Source organism: Manis javanica, chromosome 5, assembly GCF_040802235.1.
Source record: "Manis javanica isolate MJ-LG chromosome 5, MJ_LKY, whole genome shotgun sequence".
NCBI classification, from domain to species: Eukaryota; Metazoa; Chordata; class Mammalia; order Pholidota; family Manidae; genus Manis; species Manis javanica.
In genome coordinates this window covers 20,432,272-20,453,521 of record NC_133160.1, presented here as the reverse complement: position 1 = coordinate 20,453,521, position 21,250 = coordinate 20,432,272, and the positions used below count along the sequence as shown (strand labels likewise).

General features: G+C 48.4%; 1 protein-coding gene across 4 annotated transcripts in view; it reads right to left on the bottom strand.

The window, feature by feature from the left end:
• Positions 1 to 21,250, bottom strand: part of MTCL2 (microtubule crosslinking factor 2) — a 69,911-nt gene that overhangs the window by 28,165 nt on the left and 20,496 nt on the right. For all 4 annotated transcript variants that reach the window (XM_037012713.2, XM_037012710.2, XM_017674441.3 and 1 more), the window contains exons 3-7: positions 16,703 to 16,861; positions 7,061 to 7,123; positions 5,245 to 6,426; positions 3,177 to 3,317; positions 744 to 869 (exon numbers count right to left, since the gene is read on the bottom strand). In XM_037012713.2, the coding sequence (XP_036868608.2) occupies positions 744 to 869; positions 3,177 to 3,317; positions 5,245 to 6,426; positions 7,061 to 7,123; positions 16,703 to 16,861 (1,671 nt within the window). The remainder of the gene's footprint in view (positions 1 to 743; positions 870 to 3,176; positions 3,318 to 5,244; positions 6,427 to 7,060; positions 7,124 to 16,702; positions 16,862 to 21,250) is intronic.

Sequence of the window (21,250 nt, the reverse complement as noted above, 5' to 3'; positions counted from 1 at the left end):
TATTAAAAACCATGACATCATATAGCGAGCTGAAACTGGGTGCCAGTGTTTCACATGGACTCTCACATTCAAAGAGGAACTTAGGAGGGTGAGTGATAATGGCAGGGAGGGGTGATGCGGAGAGCAAAGGGCATGCTGGGAGTAAGGAAGGCTGAGTCTATGCAGTACCCTAGGAAGCAGTGCAGAGTCATGGCTGAGAAAGAGCCAGAGACCTGGATTCAAATCACAACCCCCAACTCCCTCTGGACAGGCAACCCTGGGCAAAAGTCTTCAGCTTTCTAGGCATTAGTGTCCCCATCTGTAAAAAGGGGACACCTCATAGGAGAAGACATGAGGATTAAAGGCCATAATGTATGGGAAGAACATTGTACAAGCCTGACATACAGTAACAACTTAATAAATGCTTTCTATTAATAGAATCACCACACTGGATTGCCAGCCAGGCCTATGGCCTTTCTGCCATGGTTTTCAGCTCTGGTGGGGACAGTATTTCACAGATGAGGAACTGAAGCCCAGCAAGGAGACAGGATTGGCCTGAGGTCACACAGGCAGTCAGTGGCAAGCCCAGGACTCCAGCCCAGCTAATGCACAATCACATATGCAGTATGGACCAGGAAGACTCAGGTTTCCCCTGACATTCTGGCCATCTGAAAAACTGAGAAACTCCACGGTTTCCACCTTCAGTTCAAGGACGAGAAGTTGGAGTAGCTGCAGGGCCGGGGAGGGCACTGGGAACCACCCACCTGGACCATTTTCTGGTTGAAGTTATCGGCCTCCTCCTTCCGTAGCTGCCGTTCCTGGGAGAGCTGCTCTTGCAGGCCCCGGAGGCTGTCGTGGGCCTCAGCCAGCACCAGCTGCAGCTCTTTGATCTGGGGTATGGATAAAGGACACAGATAATGAGGAGGGAGAGAGCAGGAGGAGGACAGAAGCTGTGGTCAGAGGATAGAGTGGTAGGGGGACATCAGCGCATGTGGGACCCAAGCCGCTCTTCAAGTACAAATAAAGCATAATGGTTGTCCTATCTCGGTGAGTTGTCATGACAACTGAACAAAACAATGCACATCAAATCTAGCTACTGTTACCATTTTAACTTGATAATTCCTCTCTTTGAAGTTTATTTGAAGAAAATAAATAGTGTGAAAACTAAGTTTGAGCCACAAAGATGTTCATTATCTCATTGTTTGTAATTGCAAAAATTTAGAAAAAACTTAAAGGGATTAATATATGTGTTTAATGGGTCTATACATATGAAAAAACTACTCAACTGTACACTTAAAGGTAGTGTCCTTTACTGTATGTATATTATGTTATACTTCAATAAAAATAAAAAAAAAAAAAGATGTATACCTCCATAAAAAAAATGAAGGACATGGACACACACACACTAAATGTTAACAACTGTCAACCACATGATAATCTTGTGATCCTGACTTATTTCTTTATATCTTTATGCAATGCTGCTTAGGTATTTTGTTGTAGTTATTTGTTGCTTATAATCACCATGTAATAAGATCTTAAGAAGAAAAAGACAATAAAACTCTACATTTGCAGGGGAAATTGTGTTTATAAATATTTGTAGCTAAACAGGCAAAATTAATCTATTCTGCTAGAAGCTGGTGACTAGACGGAGGCCAGAAGGAAGGCTCCTGGGGACAGGACATGCTCTGTTTATACCGAGATGCTTGCTGATTACATAGGAGGGTTCAATTTGTGAAAATTATTTGAGCAAATACAAGCAAATAAGAGTTACATTTCAATTTTTAAAAATTTAAATATTTCTAGTATCAGGGAAATTTTTATGCTGCTATGTTAACTAGGCAAGAAAAGGAAATGTCAGCTCTAACTCCTACATAAAACCTTCCCAGGCATAGCAAGATGTCCCTCTCTGACAAAAACAAAATTATTATCTGGCCAATAATGTGGAAATGTGGCAATGAAAGGCACTCTGATTTGAGGTATATCTTGTATGTCTGTTTTGCATTAAAAATCCTTGCAAGGCTAGGCACTACCTGCCATTTCTAATGTTCTCCTTGAACTCAGTGCCCGACAGAGTGCCTTGAAAATTATAACTTCCCCACAAAGAGTGGCTGAATGAAATTAATGAAGTAGTTGAATACATGCAGGAAATTATTTTCTCTGCAGGTGAGCTGGCCTGTCTCCTTTTCTCAGAAAATGAGAACTAAGTAGCTCATGATTCCCCCCTCCGCGGTTTTGTGCCATGGCTGCTAGGAAACTCAAGACCATTTAGAGAGTTTGATCTACCAACCTCACGGGGACTTCTCCCCTTACATAGTTGTGGATGGCCTTCCTCAGCCACACAATCGCCTTCCTGGGGATGGGAAGAGCTCAGAGGAAAAAAGTGCTCAGTGTGGATCACACTCAAGGCTCTCCATGGTTCAGGAGCCACAGGGAGGCCCCACCTGCTCCATGGGAGGCTTTTCCTACTTCAGGCTCATTGTGAGGTACTGGGGAGAGGCTTGGGAGGCACTCAGAACCACCCCAAATCCCTCAAGGTCCAGGGGGTCCTATCAACTCTGCAGCCATCACCCACTCTAATCTCCCCACATTTCAGATGGGGAAGCTGCAGCCAGAGCGTGGGGACATGCCCAAGGCCACAGAGCCACACCGGTAAGTCCCCTGAGATCCAGCGATGTGTCCCCATTCTCCTCATCCTCACCTAACATGGACCAGGCCTTCAGCTAAGACTTTTCATGTATTTAATCTTTTCAACAACCCTATGAGGGATCATCTTTATTTTAAAGGTGAAAAAACTGAGGACAGAGAGATAAAGTGACTTATCTACAATCTCACAACCAGTATATAGTGAAGCCACAACTTGAACCCAATCAACCTGACTATAGAGGTTGCTGCCTTCCTGATAAAGAAATCAGCGGTTCTATTAAATGACATATTATTAAATTCCCAGTGAAATTTAGTACAGGAAAACAAAACCAATTTCTTCAGATGAATTTATAAGCTTCCTTTCATCAAGCCATGAGAATGGCCCAAATTTCCTTGTTTCCCTTTTAGCCTTTGCTGGCAGGAAGGTCAGAAACAAATGGAATACTCAAAATCCCTATCATTATCAGCTAAGATTCTCCATGGATCACTCTGCACATTGGGAGGCCCCAGCCACTCTCCTACCCTCCCCACTGCTTGCTTAGGCCTAGGCCCACCTCAGAGGCATAAGAATCATTGTCTTCCACTCGGTAAGGTCTGAAGCTCCGGCTGGGGTCAGGCTTGGAGTCCAGGTCACCAGTGCGATAGGCTTCTCTTATCCTGGGCTCCCATTCTGGCAGGTCCCTGTAATCAGGCGGCTGCACCCAGAGAGATAAAATATATCCATGAGGACGGGCTCAGGAGGTGCCAGAAACAGCCTTACCCCAGGCCTCTGGACTCTATATGAGGCTCTGACCACCCACTTAAGGACTGGAGCCTAGGCAGATTCACCTGTGGTAGCAGACCCAGCCCTGGTGGGGGCCCTGCAGCTACTCCATGAACATCTGTGGAAAGCATGAATGAGCAGGTAAGTGGTGAGGGAAAACACTGCTTCTGTGAGTGTCTGTCTTGTGTACAAACCTCCTGAGCCGGTCTCAGCTGTCCTACACCTGTGCGGCCCAGTGCATTCCTACCTCTAGAACCAAGAGAAAGACCTAACAATGGGGCAGTCTGCTTGATGAGAAAAACAAGATCAAGTCAGGTCCACAAAGCACAGATTAGAGAAATTACGGCGTAACTCCAACAAGTAGTCGTCAAAGAGAAAGAGCTAAATGTCTGCAGACATGGGAAACCCTTACCCTTGTCCTCAGGATGAAGAGCAAGCCTGTCTGATGCTCCCTGCAATCCAGGCACACTTGGACACACCATGCCCCTTCCAGCATGACACCTTTGCATAGGCTGTTCCCTCTGCTTAGGACACCCTTCCCCTGGTAATCCATCCTTCCGATCTTGGCTCAGATCAGAGGCCTTCCCTGACACAGGATCTAGGTCAAACTTCCTGGTCCACAGAACCAAGTACCTTTTCTTGAAAGCCCTCATCTCAGTTTGTAATCAAATTCCTTGGCATGGTAGTTTGATTATCATCTCTCTTCCCCACTAAAGGATACAGGGTAGAAATCCTATCTGTGTTTGCTTACATGGTACCCAGCTCTGAGCATAAAACGTGTATGAACAATAAACAGAGCATCGTAAGTAAATGAACAAACAGAATCATAACACAAGAAAAATAAGCTGTGTGGTAACAGTAGGCATCACATCAAACAATCTGGGTGAAAAACATACAGAGAGTATCTGAAGAGGAAGATTCAGAAGAGCGTGCTATCATGGTGAAATATTCTAGATCTGTTCCATGACACACACACCACTCCTGAGCACATGAAATGTGGCTATTGAGACTGAAGGACTGAATTCAACTGTATGTAAATTTTATTAATTGAAATTTAAGTAGCCACATGGGGTTAAATGGCTACTGCACTAGAGGGTGATCTTCTAGGCTGTTAACAGTACTTCCCTAGAGAGAGGGTCTTTCATCCTTTTCGCCAGGTACTTCTGAAGCTCTTTGAATATGGATTACTTTGGCAATAATGCCTTTTTCTGGAACAAGTACATTTGCTATTTTAATTCTTCTAAGAAGTAGCTTATGGACCTCAATAGTGGAAGTTCATTACCTTTAGAGAGCCACGTTTCTTGCCTCTGCATAGAACCTGACTGGGGTTTTGGTTTAGTTTTTTAAAAACAACACTTGGTTCAAAATACAAAATTGCAAAAGAAACCAGCAAAGAAGGGTGACCTGGCAAAACGATAGGGCTTAGGAATCAACCCCTACCTCTATCAACAGTAAATGACCAGGTGGGTGAGTTGTATATTCACTCAGTTAATCATATCCAGTAATGAGAATGAACAAACCATGGCTATGTGCAACCACAACCGGAACGGGAGATGAAAGAAGCCAGGCACAGGTGAGTGTGTACTTATGATCAGCAGTTTATAAAGAGCTTAAGGAAAGACAAAATTGAATCAAGAGAGGGGTCACCTTTGGGAGCAGGGAGAGTGGCCAGAAGGGGACATGAGGAGGGACCTCTGGGGTGCTGGTCACATTCTATTTCTTGTTCTGGGTGATCGCTTGAGTGTGCTCACCTTGGGAAAACTCATCCTGCTTTGTGTGCTTCTCTGTCTGTATGTTATGATTCAATAAAAAGTTCATATCAAAGAATAGCAATAGGGCCTGTGACTGGAACATCTTACCTGGAAGTCTGAGACAAGGTCTTTGGCCAGAAGAATCTCCTTGGAGGGCACCTGGGAGCCCAAGGTGGGCAGTGACGAGAAGGACTCAGGCTGCTCCTTGGCAGAGCTCCCAAGGACCGAGTCCGCCTTCCTCGTGAAGGCATTGAGTTCCTGCTGGAGCAGGCTCAGCCGTACCAGGATGGCATGGATGAGCTTGGTGTCCTTGGGACCCTCACTGTTGTCAGGGGCTTCATGCAGCCGAAAGTCAGCACACTCATTGTCCAAATACAGGCGGAGGCCAGCCGAAAAGCCATTGGCATCAGCCACCAGGATGTCGATGGCCTTGCTGACCAGGGCAGCCTGCTCCCTCAGCCCAGGCAGTGCTTCAGCCTCCCTGGCTCTGCAGAGCCGGGTGGCCTGGGGGCCATGTGCCTCGCCAAGAGCAGCAGGCACACACTGGGCAGAGTCCCCAGCCTCGGCATCCGTCTCCAGCATTGGCCGTGTGCTCTGGCAGGAGGCAAGATCACAGCGCTGGAGGTTGGACAGGAGCACGCGATTCTCGTACTGTAGCTTCTTGACCTTGCCGCTGAGCTCGCCGATCTGCAGTTTGGCAGCCGCCAGCTCCTCCTGTGAGGCCTCGCTGAGCACGGAGCAGCTGTCCTCCGACAGCGTCACGTCCAGCTCATGCTCCGAGCGGTACTTGGCCAGCTCAGTCAGCAGCAGCTTGTTCTGGTCCTCAAGCTCTGCCGAGGAGCGCCGCAACAGCTCTGCCTCCTCCTCCACGAACTGCAGGTGTCGCCGCAGCTCCACCAGGCTCTCCCCGCACTCACTGCCACCCAGCGCAGAGAAGGCCAGGCGGGCCTCCGGGCCCCCACAGCCGCCCCCGTGGTCTTTCATGTCATCCATCTCGGCCCGCAAACCTCGGTTTTCCACCTCCAACTCCACGATGCGGCGGCTCAACAGGTTGGCTTCCTCCTCCACCAGCTTCAGATGCACCTTCAGCTCAGTCTCACGAGAGTGGGGTGCATCGGCCAGCTCCTCAGCGGACAGGGCGCTGTCCAGATCTCCGTAGAGCGAGCGGTACTTGAGCAGCTCCTCCTTCATGCTGTCGTTCTCTTTGGCTAACTTGGTGAGCTTCTTGCACATGAGGGCTGACTCCTCTTTTGCAAAGTGCAGCTGGCACTTCAGGTCCGCACTGTCCTCCTGTGGCCCGACGGGCACAAGGACAGACATCACCCAGGATGGTTAGTGTTTGAAGGCTCAACACCAGCCACAGCATTTCAGGGAGCACTAACTATGTGCTGGGGACACAGGAATGAATCAGACACAGTGCTGACCCTCATGGAACTGGGAGGTCCAGAAGGGAAACAGCAAGGGGGATGTTGACACTGTGGCAAAGATGGAGCACCACACATAACTGAGGGGTCCAGGAGGGCTTCCTGGAGTAGGCAACATTCTGCCAGGGTGACTGTTGCTGCTACAGTTTGCTCATCTGTGAAAGGGGACGACACTCCCTCCCTCACAGCCATGGAGAGGACTAATGAGATAATGTATGGAAAGTGCCTAGCACCCTGACAATCCAGGACCACCCAAGGCTAACTGTACTCTAAGCCGGACCTGGGCTGCATACAGCAATTCATCTGTCTGAACATGGGGGAACCATGGGCTCAGGGCTTTGGGAAGGGAAACGGGCAGGCAGCAAAGCTGAGAAAATGAACAAGGGGAGGATGAGGGAGAAGCTGGGGAAGGGCAAGCACCTCTGGAGACTCAGACCTTCAGACAAAATCCTGCCTGTTGGGGGCCTGCAAAGGGGACCGTGGCGGCTTCGGGAAAGTACCTGCATGGAAGACTTCTTGTCTGTCTTCCCCAGGGAGCGAGTTCCTCTTTTCTTCAAGGAATGCTGGAGAGAGATTTAAGAAAACTGAGCTGAAAGCTCATGAAGGTGGTGGGCATCCACAGAGCAGTCACTGAGGGGCCCCTACCCAGCCTAGCCCCTTCCCACCCTGCCCAGCCAGGTCCAGACCTTAACCAGCACCAACTGCTGAGCCAGAGGGCCCTCAAGACCACCCAGTGGGCTGCAAATGAGCAACTGGCCAGAAGCACTGGAGGAGTTGATTCTGAACACACCTGCCCAGGCTTCCTCCCTTCTCCCACCCCCACATTGTGATCAAGTCTGCTGTGCCAAGACCCAGAAATCTGGGTTTCTGTTCTGGTTTGTCTTCCATTCAGTCACCAAAGATTTCCTGAGCACCAATTCTGTGCCTGGCACAGTCAGGCATAGAGAACAGAGCAGTGACCAAGACAGACAGACAGGGTCCTGGGGAAGATGCTGTTGTGCTCCACCCCATCTCTCCCTACCCCTCCTTCAGGACTGGGGCACTTGTTCCCCTAGCTAAGACCTCAAAGATGAGCCCCCTCCCAGAGATGGCCCCTGGCTGAGGGCAGCCATCTCATCGAAGGTCAGGTGCCCTCCCTGGGGTGACCGGTCCGTGTGCCCTTGCCTGAACTCAGGACAACTCTAAAGGGCCACCCCGGCTCTACAGCACCACGGGGTCAGCAGCGGCCATTGGTGGGACTGCTCCCACGCCTCAGCCTTACTCCCTTGGAGTGTTACACTCCAGGGGGCTCCTCCATAAGCCGCCACATGCAAAGCTCCATCCCAGCAGGAATCCTGTCCTCATGGCCCTGGCATCCAAGCGAGAAAACTTTAATTCAGAATGAATACTAAGAAACGAAATGAATTTGAAATCATAATTACACAGGAGGCTTAGAAATGATGAAGGACTGACCATTTTTTTACAATTTAAATTGGAAGTTTTCATGCAGATGAAAACAAAATAAGGCTATAATAATAACCATGATTCAAAAATCCAGAAGCTATACAAGAAATCAGTACACTTGATTAGATAAGCAAATTCTACATGGAAAAAATAATATCCTAAGAAATGGGAAAAGTATAAATGAGTAACTGGGAAAACGTATTTGCAATTTATTACACTGACAAAGGGTTAATGTCCACAATACCTAAAGAGCTTTGGAAAATAGAGAATAAAAAGGCCAACAAACCTACAGGAAAATGGGCAAGAGACAGGAAAAACTAGAAAAGAAAGGTAATGGTTCCTAACTTAGAAGACGCTCAACCTGATTCATGATAGAGAAACGCAAATTAAAACTATACTAAGATACCATTTCTCACCTATCATGACTGGCAAAAATCCAAACACCTGACAACACATCCTTTTGGTGAAGCTATGGAGCAGCAGGTATGCAAGAATGCAAATGGCACAAGCCCTACGGAGGGGATCTTGAGGAAATGTTAAAATAACATTCTCAAGTTTCTCAATGTTTAAAAAAGTTACTCAGTTAGATGAGTGGCTCCATTGCACACATCTTCCCATGAGAGGGGTGATTCATGTTACTGCTATATAGAACCACACTTAAGTAGCTTTTGAGTTTTCAAGTTGAGCAGATATTTTTTGAGAAAGCTCCCAGGTGGTTTGAAAACATGCCTTCCCCATCCCACCTCTCATACCCTATCCCTGAAGGTGAGAACCACTCATCTAATCCAACCCCCCCGCCCCCGACACACACACACTTTATTGAAGGCTACAGACACAGACAGAAAGGTCCCATAGCAAATCCAGAGCTGAGCTGGAACCATTTCTTGACACACCACTCGATCTAATCTCAAAGACTTAGAGAAAGAAAATGTGCCTTCTTTGATGAGGACCAGAGGGGAGCTAACATAGTGGCTCTGCACCTGGGTGGCACAACAGAATTACTTGCGGGGATTTAAAAAAAATACTGATACCCAAGTTTCCACCCCAGAAATTCTGATATGATTTGTCCAAAGTAGGTCCCAGGCATCAAGTATTTTGAAACAGCTTCCCAGGTGATTCTAACACTCAAGCCAGGCTGGGAACACAGAGGCAGGGAAATGAACTCCAGACGGGCTCTTAAGTATATCTTAGCACCCAATCAAATCCTCAAGAGACCTTGTGAAATGCAAAGGAGGCAGGAAGGCAGAGGCTGAATTTCAGATGCTTGGGTGATAGGAGCAGGGAGCCAGTACCTGCGATGGGCTAACCTGGGATCTTTCAAAAGCAGGGAAGGAAGAGTAGGAAATGGGATGAGGGCCACAAACCAAGTCCCTCCACAAAGGATTCCCTCCCACAAATGGGGACTAGAAGGGGGGTGCTCAGAGGGAGAGCCCCACGTGCAGTGGTGAGGGTGGGGCTCTGGGGTCAGGCTTGCAGATCTGGGCCTGCTTATCACAACTGAGGAGGAGAGGGACTGAGAGCTGAACTCTGGGAACCCCACAACACTAAGGTTATAATCCTGGGTGGACCCCTTCCTCTCCTGGAAACTCCATCTTACCATTTATAAACCTGAGCCATGGATTAAGGACCACAGCCTCTTTAAGCACTGCAGACTCTCTGGAGGAAGGAAGTGGGGTTACGGGAAGGGGAGCCAGGGATCTCCAAAGGCACTGAGAGGTCCCAGCTGTCACATATAAGAGAATGAGATAAATAGAAAGCCTAAAGCCCCTAAAAAGGACAGACAGTGTGATTCACTGACACGGTAAAACCTCTGACATCTTACAGAAGGAACCTGTAAAAAAACCCCTACAACCCAAATGTTCACCAACTGATGGAAGATAAGCAAAACATGGCATGTGCACACAAGGGAATATTAACAGTGTTCAGCCACAGAAAAGAATGAAGACCTGATACATGCTACAACACGCATGTGCCTTGAAAACATCATGCTAAGTGAAAAAAGCCAATCACAAACAGTCACGCAGTGTATGATTCCATTTACATGAAATATCCAGAATAGGCAAATCCACAAAGGCAGAAAGTACACTAGGAGTGCCAGGGATTGAAGGAGTGGGGAATTGGGGGTGACTGTTGATGAGCTTGGATTTCCTTTTGGGGTGATAAGAATGTTCTGGAATGAGAGAGTGGTGATGGTTGTACAACTAGGAATATTCTAAAAACCACTAAACTGTATACTTTAAAAAGAAACTTTATAGTATGTGAATTGTTATCTCAATAAAGCTGTTACTAGAAACAACCCAGAACATGTTACCATTTTTATAAAAATAAGATGTGCGTGTATACCGTTTAGTATATGCATGGTGGGGGTCAGTCAAATTCTTAGCAAAGAGAATGCAGGGAACTTGCACTTTGCATTTTTCTTCACCCACACTTTTTTTGTTGTTGTTGGGGGAGAAGACATAGTCCTCCAGTGTTTTTTCTTTAAAAATATTTTTTAATTACACATTATTTTAAAAAATAATATACAAAAATACATTCTCACTGTGATGCTGTACACTGGTGACCAAGCAGAAGACCCCTGTTTATACCCCCACCCATTTTCCTCCCCAACCTGAGGGTGACCACAGCTGATGGTCAGCTTGAGTTCCTCCTAGGCTTTGCTCTGTGTTTAAAATATGGAAATAGACGGTGTTCTTTTAGACTTTCTTTCCTTCCCATGTTTACTTGACTCGGTGATCTTTGATTTTTATAATAAGCACCTTAGGCAGAAGAAAACCCACAACATTCAGCATTTGAAATCACAGTCTATGTTCATGTTACATTATTCTATGCATTACAGAAACTATACAACATAATCCCATCTTTATTTTTAAAAAACTACATAGGGAAATATACATTGTATGAACATACAGGCCTGTAAAGTTACAAACCAAACTGCTAATCATGGGTGACACTGAGCCAGGAGCAGAACTGAGGGAAGTAGTTAGGGGAGGATTTCTTCTTTTATTTTGGGTATGGGTCCTATTATTTCTGTTATATTTTGGATAACACACTCACATGTCTACTTCAAAAAGCGCAAAAAGGAATACAGTGAACCCAGTCACAAGTTCTGCCCGGGGCAACCCATGCAACCAGTCTGCAGTATCCATCCTTAGAGGTATGCTAGGCATGCATTTATGTGCATTGGTAATGACATTATTGCTCCATTGAGCTTGTATTACTTTTTTAGTAAAAAAAAAAAAAAGCATATATACATATACATTTCAGTATGTGGGTGCATATAAATAGAAAACCCTGTAGGAAGTAGATGCACCTCCCACCCAAATAGCAATCTGGCAATGTCTCAGAATAATTCCCTCTGTGTATTAGATTACAAGGGCATGTTTTTCTCCTAAGGGTTTACTTGTATTTTCTTGTCTTTCTCTACTAAGCATATATTAACAGTTGCATGGAGGGGAAAAGTCACAGACATTTTAAAATCTCCCCAAGAAAAGTCATGAAGCACCTTTCCAACAGGCTGAATGTAGTAAGTTCTGAGGGGCATGAGCCTCACCGGAAAGGGAGAGCAGTGGGCAAAGAGGGCCCAAAGCAGCAAACCTTCCCAGGACCAGAGTGGTTCCAGCCTTTTCTAGTTGGAGTTGACCCTTCCTCCACCTCTTGGGCTCCCACACTGCTCTGCAGCTCTGGAGGGAAAACAAGGCAGGCTCACAGAGCACAAAGATCTTCCTCTCCCTGCAGGGCAGCAGCTGGCCAGGCAGCCTGGGGGTCTGCGGTGCCCCTCAAGGGGGCCAGGGCCTGTCAGAGCCCCTTTGTGGAGCCCCCAGGGGCAGATGCTCTGGCCCTGGGCCTCGGGAGGGTGGGATGGAACAGGGCAGGACGGTACCCAGGCACCAACAGGAATGCCAGCAGCAAGCGCAGGACCCCAAGCGCACACTCTGACTTGTCATGCAGCAGGAGCTTCCCCACCCACAGCAGTCACAGGCCACTTTGAGCAGCCAAAGGCACCTCTAAGAATCCCTGGTCTAGCGGTCCCAGTAACAAGATGAGGTGTGTCCTCCCTGTCCTCCTGGAGACTAGTAGATTGCATTCCAGCACAGAGGCTGCCTGGGTACAGCTCTGGAGGGGTCCTGCCCTCTAACACCTTCCATGCTTCCATGAAACGAAGATCAACCTTCAAGAAATAAAATGAATGTTCTGCCAAAACAGCTGGGCAGATTTCTGCCAAATTTGGAGATGTTTGGAAAGGTCTCACTGAAAACACAGACTGCTGTGTGTACAAAATTTACTCTAGAGGGGTCCTGGGGTGGGGGTGCATCTCCCAGACCAAGGTATTCTTCCTCCAGGGCAGCGGAAGCAGCTACACAGAGAAGCTGTGTGGCTCCTGGCCGGGGGGCAGGGGCGACCCTTTGGGGGCAGGAAACAAAGAGTGGTTCACACAGGAGCTCCAAATCACAAGTCACTGGAATTGTGAGGGTTGATATGCAATGTAACTGCTCCTCCCAGGGGCTGCTAGCAGCTCCCCTGGAAGAGTGCCTTACTGGAGGCAGCAGAACCGCTTGTTAAATGATGGTAAACGCTTCTCTGGACTCACAGCCCTTGTGAGGGTTGTAAGGGTAGCGATAAAGATAATCAGTATTTACCCCACCCTTATTCTCTGCTCAGCACTTTACCTGCCTGTCTCAACTGATTCTCAAAAACACCTCTAAAAAGTAGGGATTAATATGTCCATTCTGTAAATGAACAAACTGAGCCTGGAACAGTAACATGATTTGTCCAGTGTTACAGCTATCTGCAAGTAAGTGGCAAAGGCAGGATTCAAACTCAGGCCTGTGTGACTCCAAGTTCAAGTCTGCCCTGTACCACACAGACCAGGACGAGGACACCGGCAGCACTGACTTGAACCCAGCTGATGACATGTCAGTGCCCTTCCTGCCCCATCGGTGAGAATCAGGACAAGAAGCCTGTAGTACTCATTGGAATGAGAAGCTGATTTGGGGTCTGAAAACATAGCAGGGTCCTAGGAAGGCCCCTGGATTGGGAAAGGAGGGCAGGGGCATCACCAGAAGTCAGTGTGGCTTTTGGAGAGAGAGTCCTAGGTGAGAATCCCACCTTTGTCCTTCCCCACTCCCATCTATATACAGCAAATCAATCAATACAGCAGGTATATATATATACCCAAGGAGAACTAAAAACACATTTACATAAAAACCTGTACACGAATGTTCACAGCAGCATTATTAACGACAGCCACAAAATGGAAACAACTCAAATACCCATCAGTGATGAACGGACAAACAAAATGTGTTTTGTCCATACAATGGATTATTATTTGGCCATAAAAAGTAATGAATTACTGATATATGCTTCAACATATATATGCCTTGGAAACATTATACTAAGTGAAAGAAGTCACAAAAGATCATATGATTCCATGGATTAGAAATTTCCAGAATAGGCAAATCTATAGAGACAGAAAGTAGGTTAGTGGTTGCCAGGGGCTAAAGGGAAGTGCGAATGGGGAGTGACTGCTAACAGGTACAGGGTTTCAATGAAGATGTCCTGGAAACAGACAATGGTGATAGTTGTGACACCATCACAACATCATGAATTTATTAAAAACCAATGAACTGTATGCTTAAAAATGGTGCCTTTTATGGTATATGGGTTATATTGCAATTAAAAAATTGCCAAGTAGACTATAATAGAAATAATAAAACAGGACAACACACATTGAGAGGTTATCGGCTGCATAACATGAGGAAGTACATAAAATGCCCAGTGTGGTGCCTGGTACAGAGCAAGCTCTCAGACACAGCAGCTATGTTATAACAAATCACGTCAACACTGATGCTGGCTTTCTGCCTAAACTACAAGAACGGGGAGTGATCCTGCTAGTGTTACGATCCTTGGGCTGCAGCCTAGCCGGGCACCAGGAGCATGGCTAGGGCTGGCCACTCTCCCTTCTCTCTAGCAAAGGGGGATTTCCATGGCAACCACAGCAGCTCAGGCCAGGGGCTCCTGTTCTCAGCCTGGTGACAGCATCGCCACAGCAACAACCTGTCAGGATGGCAAAGGCAGATCTCCACGATGGGACTCAGCAGCTCTAGGGAGGTTCATCTCCATAGAAACCACGTCAGGAAACGGAGGGAGGAGGGAGAGAGCAAACAGCAAATAAACACAGGGCCACAGGCCCAGATCCTGAGACACCAGGGGCACGTCAGGGGGAGCTAAACTAGCCTCACTGACATGACCTTCCAAGGGGAAGTGGATTAGTATTTCTCAAGCACTTACTATGTGCAGCTCTATGTACAAAGAGCTGTTTACAGGCTTGGCTGCCTTTACAATTTCACAAGTGCAAAAAAGAAAAACATCTAACTACAGCATTAAAAGAATACAAAGCAAAAGTCATTCTCATCCTATTCTCACCATTTCTAACCCCTCAGTTCAGGGAATTTTCCTCTAGACTTTTGCTATGCATTTGCACATATGCACACATGCTTCAAAACCAGTTTGCTTTGTATGGCTTTTCAAAATAATTACTGGGATTGCACAATATGTATAGTTCTGTAACTTTCTTTCCCTGCTTAACCATGTACCTTGGAGATCTTTCTATGACAGTACACATATGTCTACCTTATTCTTTTCTTAACTGTGGTAAAGTATACATAACTTTGTATATTTGGATTTACCACTTTTAGCCACTTTCCAGGGTACAAGTCAGTGTCATTAAGTACAGTCACATCATTATGCAGCCATCATCACCATCCATCTGCAGAACTTCGTCATCATCCCAAACTGAAACTCTCTACCTATTAAACACTAACTTCTCCCTTTCCCCTCCCCCTGGCCCCTTGCAACCTCTATTCTGCTTTCTGTTTCTCTGAATTTGACTACTCTATCTCCTGTAAGTAGAATCACTAATATTTGTTCTCTCATGTCTGGCTTATTGCACTTAGCACCACATCTTCAAGGTTAATCTATGTTGTGGCCTATGTTGGTATTTCATTCCTTCTTATGGCTGATCAACAGTCCACTGTATGTACAGACTACATTTCTGTTTGTCCATCAGTGGACATTTATGTTGTTTCTACCTTTTGGCTATTGTGAACAATGCTGCTACAAATACAGGGGTAAAAACATCTTTTTGTGTCCCTGCTCTCAATTTTTTTTGGTATATACGGAGAGTGGAATTGCTGGCTCATGGTAATTCTGTTTCATTTTTTCAGGAACTGCCACACTACTGTATTTTTTTCAACTTCTTCATAGTGTTCTATGCTTACCCAATCTTATTAACGATCATAAAAATCCTCATAAGCTGGGTACTGTTATTATCCTGATGTCACAGATGAAAAACCCGAGACTTAGAAGGGGAAGCAGCTTCACGTCTCAGTCACATCTCCACCACATCTCCGCCAAGGAAAAGCCTGGTGAGCTCAGGCAGGCCATCCCTCTGTGCACCTGTTTCCTCTCCTTTGCAATAGAACAGGCTGACTGACCTCCAAGGTGCTTTCTGAATTTAGCTCCCCTTTTCACTATCAAGTGTGGCAGCAACAAGATATGTGAAGGGGGCACAGGTTATGGGGGCAGGAGGCTACTTGAGGGGAAGGGGTCCTTCTCACCCAACCCTGGTGTGGGGCAGGCCTCCACAGAAGCCCTCAGCCACAAACACCCACTGTCTCCACATCAAGAAGCTTCTTGCACATCAAACAGACAATCCACAGAGCAATGTCTTGTCTCAGTCCTGGAATGCTGGCATGCCTGCCCTCAGGGAAGGTGGGGAGTGCCCCAGAGCAATGTACATCCTAGGATACCTCTCATGCAGGCAAAGAGCAGAGGCCCAGCTGTGCCTCTTCAGCTGGAAGCCACCTCGGGCCACCTGGAACACGGACCCCTGAGTTCTGAAGGATTCTAGCCCTTAGGAGTCACCTAGGCTGATGGCTTCTAATCATCATTCTGCAGAGCCGTTTGGCCCTGTGTGACACTGAGGACATCCCTCCCTCTCTCAGAGACTGTTTTCTCATCCATAAAATGGGTATAATTATAACCTCATTGGCCCTTTATGAAAACTGTTGGGATAAAAGTGTCTAGGATGGTGTTTAACATGCTGTACACCTACAATACAGCAGAAGGAAGGACATGCCAGGTGGTGGGACATGCAGAGGCTGATGTCTGGGGCCCCACTCAGAAAGTGTCTACTGTCCTGAAATCTGTGTTGATACACCAGCTGAAGGCCCTGCCCTGGCACTGACTTTACACCAAAGGGCAGTCCCTAAAGCATGTCCCCACAAGTCAGCCCAGCTGGCTCTCACAAAGACTCAGAGCAGTGGTGTCCATTTTGTAGATAAGGAAACTGAGGCACAGAGGGCCAGGCCCTGTGCTGGCAGTGCTGAATGTTTTCTTAGCTAATCCTCCCATAGCTGTGGTTCTCTGATGGTGACTGTGTCCTTCATTAGCCTGTGGCTCCTTGAGGACAGGAACTGGATATCTTCCATTTACTTTACCACTCTGTCCTTAGTGTCCAGCACACAGTGTACATAGTAGGTGCTTAGGAAATGTGTGCTGGAGGAAGGAATGAATGAAGAGCTCTACCAGTTATGAACAAATAATTGTGCAGAGACAGAGTTCAGAGACACTGGCTGCGTGGGGCCAGCACATGCCCACCTGCCCCGGGTCTGGCCCTGCCTGGATGGGACCCTCACCTCTCTTGGACGCTCCAGCTCCGTCTGTAGCACCTGCTTAGCCAGCTCAGTCTCGATGAGCCGCTGCCGAAGCTCCTCATTCTCCTCCTCCAGCCGCACCCGTTTCTTCTCTACCACCTCGAGTTCCTTATGCAGCCGCACAGAGATGTCCTTAGAGACCTGGGCAGGAGGGGGTGATGAGCAGGGTGTGAACAGGGTCAGGGACCATTGCACTTCACGATAGAGCAAACCCCCAAGCATGCAGGTTCTCTTACCATCCCAACTTAGTAGATGAGGAGATCGACGTGCAGAGAGGTCAAGTAACTCACCAAGGATCACACAGCCAGGAAGCAGTAGAACTAAAACCCAAACTCAGGCACCCTGTGTCCACAGTGTGTATATCACAGTCCAGCCCCTGGAAAGCTATACGAGCCCTGCCTGTTCCTAGGACCTCCTCTTCACTTACTTGGGCATTTAATGCTTCCAGGGTCTCTCATCCACCCGCTTGCCCAGCTCTCATGAGAGCCTGTGGCAGAGCCAGAAGGTCATCTTAAAGGGAGGAAAGTGAGCCAGAGTAGAAATCCAGAGCAACATGGGAGGTTGCAGAGCCATTCAAACCCCATCTCTGCCAGTAAGCAGCATGTGATGCTGGGAAAATCATTTCCCCACTCTATGCCTCAGTCTCCTTAACTATCAAATGGGTGCAATTATAACAGTACCACCTCATGGGCCCAACAGGAAGACTGAATCAGCTATTGCACAAACAGGCTTGGCCCTGTGCCTGCACAGTGAACGCTGGGTGAGTGGTGGCTGCTGCTATGAGAAGATGAAACCTGGAGAGGGACATGACTTGCTGGAGTCACAGTGTGACCCCAAGGCCTGTTTCCAATTGTCTGAGATATAGAACATGCCCCAGATGACAAAGGCTGGGCAGGTGTCCAAGTCATCCTTACATAAAGGAGCTAACAGAGTGGCTAACTCCAACCCTGGCTCCAGGCCTCTGCAGCAACAGCTCCCCATTTCCTCAAGAACACCCTTGGTCTTGTCCCCTGCTGGCTGGGGGTGAGGCCAGAAAAGGGGGTCTGGGGATGAGGAAGGCCTTTCAGAGCTGCTAACTCACAACCAGACTCCATCCCCGAGTGGGCTGGGCACTACCATTTGTTGAATATCTACTGTGTGTCAGATTCATTCATCTTCACCCCAATTCTGTCCCCATTTTACTGGCAAGGAAACCGAGGCTCAGAGCATAAGTGACTTCCTCAGGGTCATGCAAAGCAAATGTGGGCTGGGCTGGGGGAGCCCTAGGGATGTGAATGAGGGGCTTCATGTCTAAGGGCTTTATCAGCAAGAAGTATGTGTGCGGCAGACAGCCCAGCAAGCACCCCGTGCTTGCCAGTCTCGGAAATAACCATGGCACCTCCTCCCTCCCAGAAGGGAAGAGGCCCTCCCTGGCTCTGCCCTCTGCCTGGGCCCAGGCCCAGCTCAGCCCGGACCCCTTGGCAGTGCGAGAGGCAGGCCAGGAAAAACAAGGGCCAGAAAGGAAATTCAGCACTGCCTCCCCACCCTCGGTTGCCTACTGCCTCTCTCTACCCCTGAAGATCCCTCTGTCCAGCCAGACGCTGGCCCCCGAGGATGGCCCAAGGTCTCTCCAGGTCACTAAACTTTCCTCATCCACAAAGGGAGGGGAGCAGTCCCCCATATCAGAATGAGGACTTTGCAGGTGGGAAAACTAGATGCAAGCCTGATTCCAGTGCTCATTCACTGGGTGTGTGGCCAGGACAAGTTATTTAACTATTCCAGTCTCGGTCTGGCCATCAGTTAAAGGGGTTGGCACAGCCTCCTCACGAGGGCTGCTATGAGGAATGAACAATACAGGGTTTGGGCCCATGGCTGGAACACAAAAACATGTGATTTTTAATGTATTGTCCAGATTACTGCTTCACCACTGTGTGCTGATTTTATCCGACTTGGCCCAACACCCCACATCCTCACTATTGAGTTTGGTGGCAGGGTTTCTGCAGTAGGTGTTCAGCTCCACCCCAAACTGGCTATGGTTCCCAGTTTGGGGCTATTAGTGAGCCCTGCCTGATCAACACTCCATTCATTCCTTCTCATTTATTCATTCATTCTTCCTGGTTGGCCCTGGAGGCAGAAGTGGTGGGGCACAGAGATCAAAGCCCCAGAACATGCCTGGGCTCCTCCGTATCTCTGTCCCAGCAGCAGTATATGGTCTGGCACACACTAAGTGCCTAATAAGTGCTTACAGACGAACAAACAAATCCAAGGCTCTAATAAGTGAAAGGGGAGGGAGATGAAGGAGTAAACGGCTGCAACATGAGGAGCTGCACCTGCCCTGGCTTGGCTAGGAATGTTCTCCACAACCACCCACCCCACCACGTACAGGGAGGGAATGGCCCTGCTGGGGTGAGAGACCAGGTGCTGGGGGGCCAGGGCTCCTCTCCATCTGAGGGGTCGTTCTGTCCCCTCCCTGGTCTCGACCTGGAGAGGCAACCTGTTCCCCACCAAGAAGTCATGATCCCTATGGATTCTTGGATTACCCATGGTTTATGAATGACTCTTTGGATTTCATCCCCTGCGGGAGCCCACACTCACCTTGTGGCCCATTCTCTACAGGCTCTCCTTCCCCATTTGCTCTCCACCCCAAAGGGCTGCTATGTCAAGAAAACCCAACCACAGGCAGCTTACAGGATTCCAGCACAGACAAAAGAGCCCTTAATCTCAGATTCTACAGAGCCCTGTGCCGTGATGGAGGCCCATGGGAGACAAGAGCATGCCAGCCTGGAGGGCAGGAGCCTTGCGGCCTGGGCCTGTCCCTTTTCCCCTCTCTGAGCCTCAGTGGTCCGGGGCCCCCGTGCCTCTCTCAGGTGATTCACAGAATCTGCTGTGACTTCCCAAGTAGGTGTCACAGGAGTGCTTCATCCCTTTGGAAGGGGCTTTCTTCTCCCTATTTTGGGGCTCAGAAAGGAAAGTTTGGGGCTCAGAAAGGAAAGTTCACTTGCCAAAGGTCACACAGCAAGGAAACGACAGAACCAAGATTTGAAATTAGGGGTATCAGCTCTAGAGTCTCGCTCTCAACCTGACCCTACTGTTGGCCTGTATTTATATCAGCAAAAAAGTATTAATAATAAGTCTAACAGAGGGTTCACAGTGTCAGGTGCTCACAGGGCCACACGTGCCTGTCTCATTTCATCCTCTCATGATCCTCCCAACTAGTGCCAAGGTAGCGGGGCTAAGACATGCGAAGCAGCTGCAGCTTCCGGAAACCAGGGCAAATCCCCAAAGCGCAAACAATGCACTCAGCCATGAGGTCACTGTTTACAGTGCTGAGGCCTGGATCCTGCCAAATGCAAGCAGCAGCCCCCACACCACAGCTCCCCTGCTCATCGGGCCCCTTGGCTCATGGGCCTCCAGCTTCAGGGTGTCCCTGTCACTCTGAATCCTCATAGAGAGGGGGATGGGAATGCTCACTAAGGAGTACCCCCTGGCCAGGCAGTTCTATGTGGCTGAATTTTCCCAGGAACCCTGGGAAGGTCACGCCTATTTTATAGATTGGAAAACTGAGGCTTAAATCGGGGAGGCAACCTGCCCAGGTCACCCAGGAATAAAACCCAAAGCAACAACCATTTCTAAGAAAAGAAACACTTTATTGTATGTCCTTTGGCCTCCCAAAGGAGTCCCGGCAGGTGAAATTTACATCCCAGTTTCCCAGGATCTGACACTCTCCCATGGGATCCCAAGCTTCAAGGGCGGGTCCTGGGAATCTGCATTGTGAACAAGCCCGCCAAGTGACTCTTATCCACCCAGAGAGGCTGAGACTCTGGCATCTCCTTCCAGGCCCTTGCCCCAGACACTTGTCTTATTCATGCCTTTTAAGTTCTCCTGAACAACAGTAACGCCCAACCAACATTTGTTCACTTGCTGAGTGACAGCGCCCCATGCCGGACTTTGTGTTCAGCACTCCTTACTTGAGTATTTCTAGCCTCACAAAAATCTCACTAGGTAGGGACTAGTCTTACCTCCATTTTCCACATTGGGAAACTGAGGCTCAGAGATGTGAAGGCGCTTTCCAAAGTCCACAACACAGCAAGCAAGTGGCAGAGCAGGTCTCTGCCCCCAACCCGACCCGGCCCTCCTCATGCTGGGTGACATTCCCACTGAAGTTCTGTGGGTCCTGCAGGCCATGAGGACCTGCAGTGAGTGAGTCCAGGGGAAGGGGCACCAAGGTCTGAGGTTTCATTCATGGAGTACCCACCAACCAGACCTGCTCAGTAAAATCACTGGTGCTGCAAAAGCCCTGAAGATTTGGCTGCTGGAAGCCCCACATTTAACAGAAGGGAAAACTGAGGCTCCAGCAGGTGGCCCCATGACAGCTGGGGCATGGGCCAAGAAGCTGCAGAACAAGTCGGAGTTCCCAGGGAGGCCCTTGTAGGCAGCTCCCGGCCCCTCCCCCCGGGGTCCATCAGGCCCTCCCAGGCCATGCCGGGGAAGTCAGCATTCTGAGGACCTCCGAAAATGCCCCAGAACACGCCCAGCCCGTGGGATGCAGTG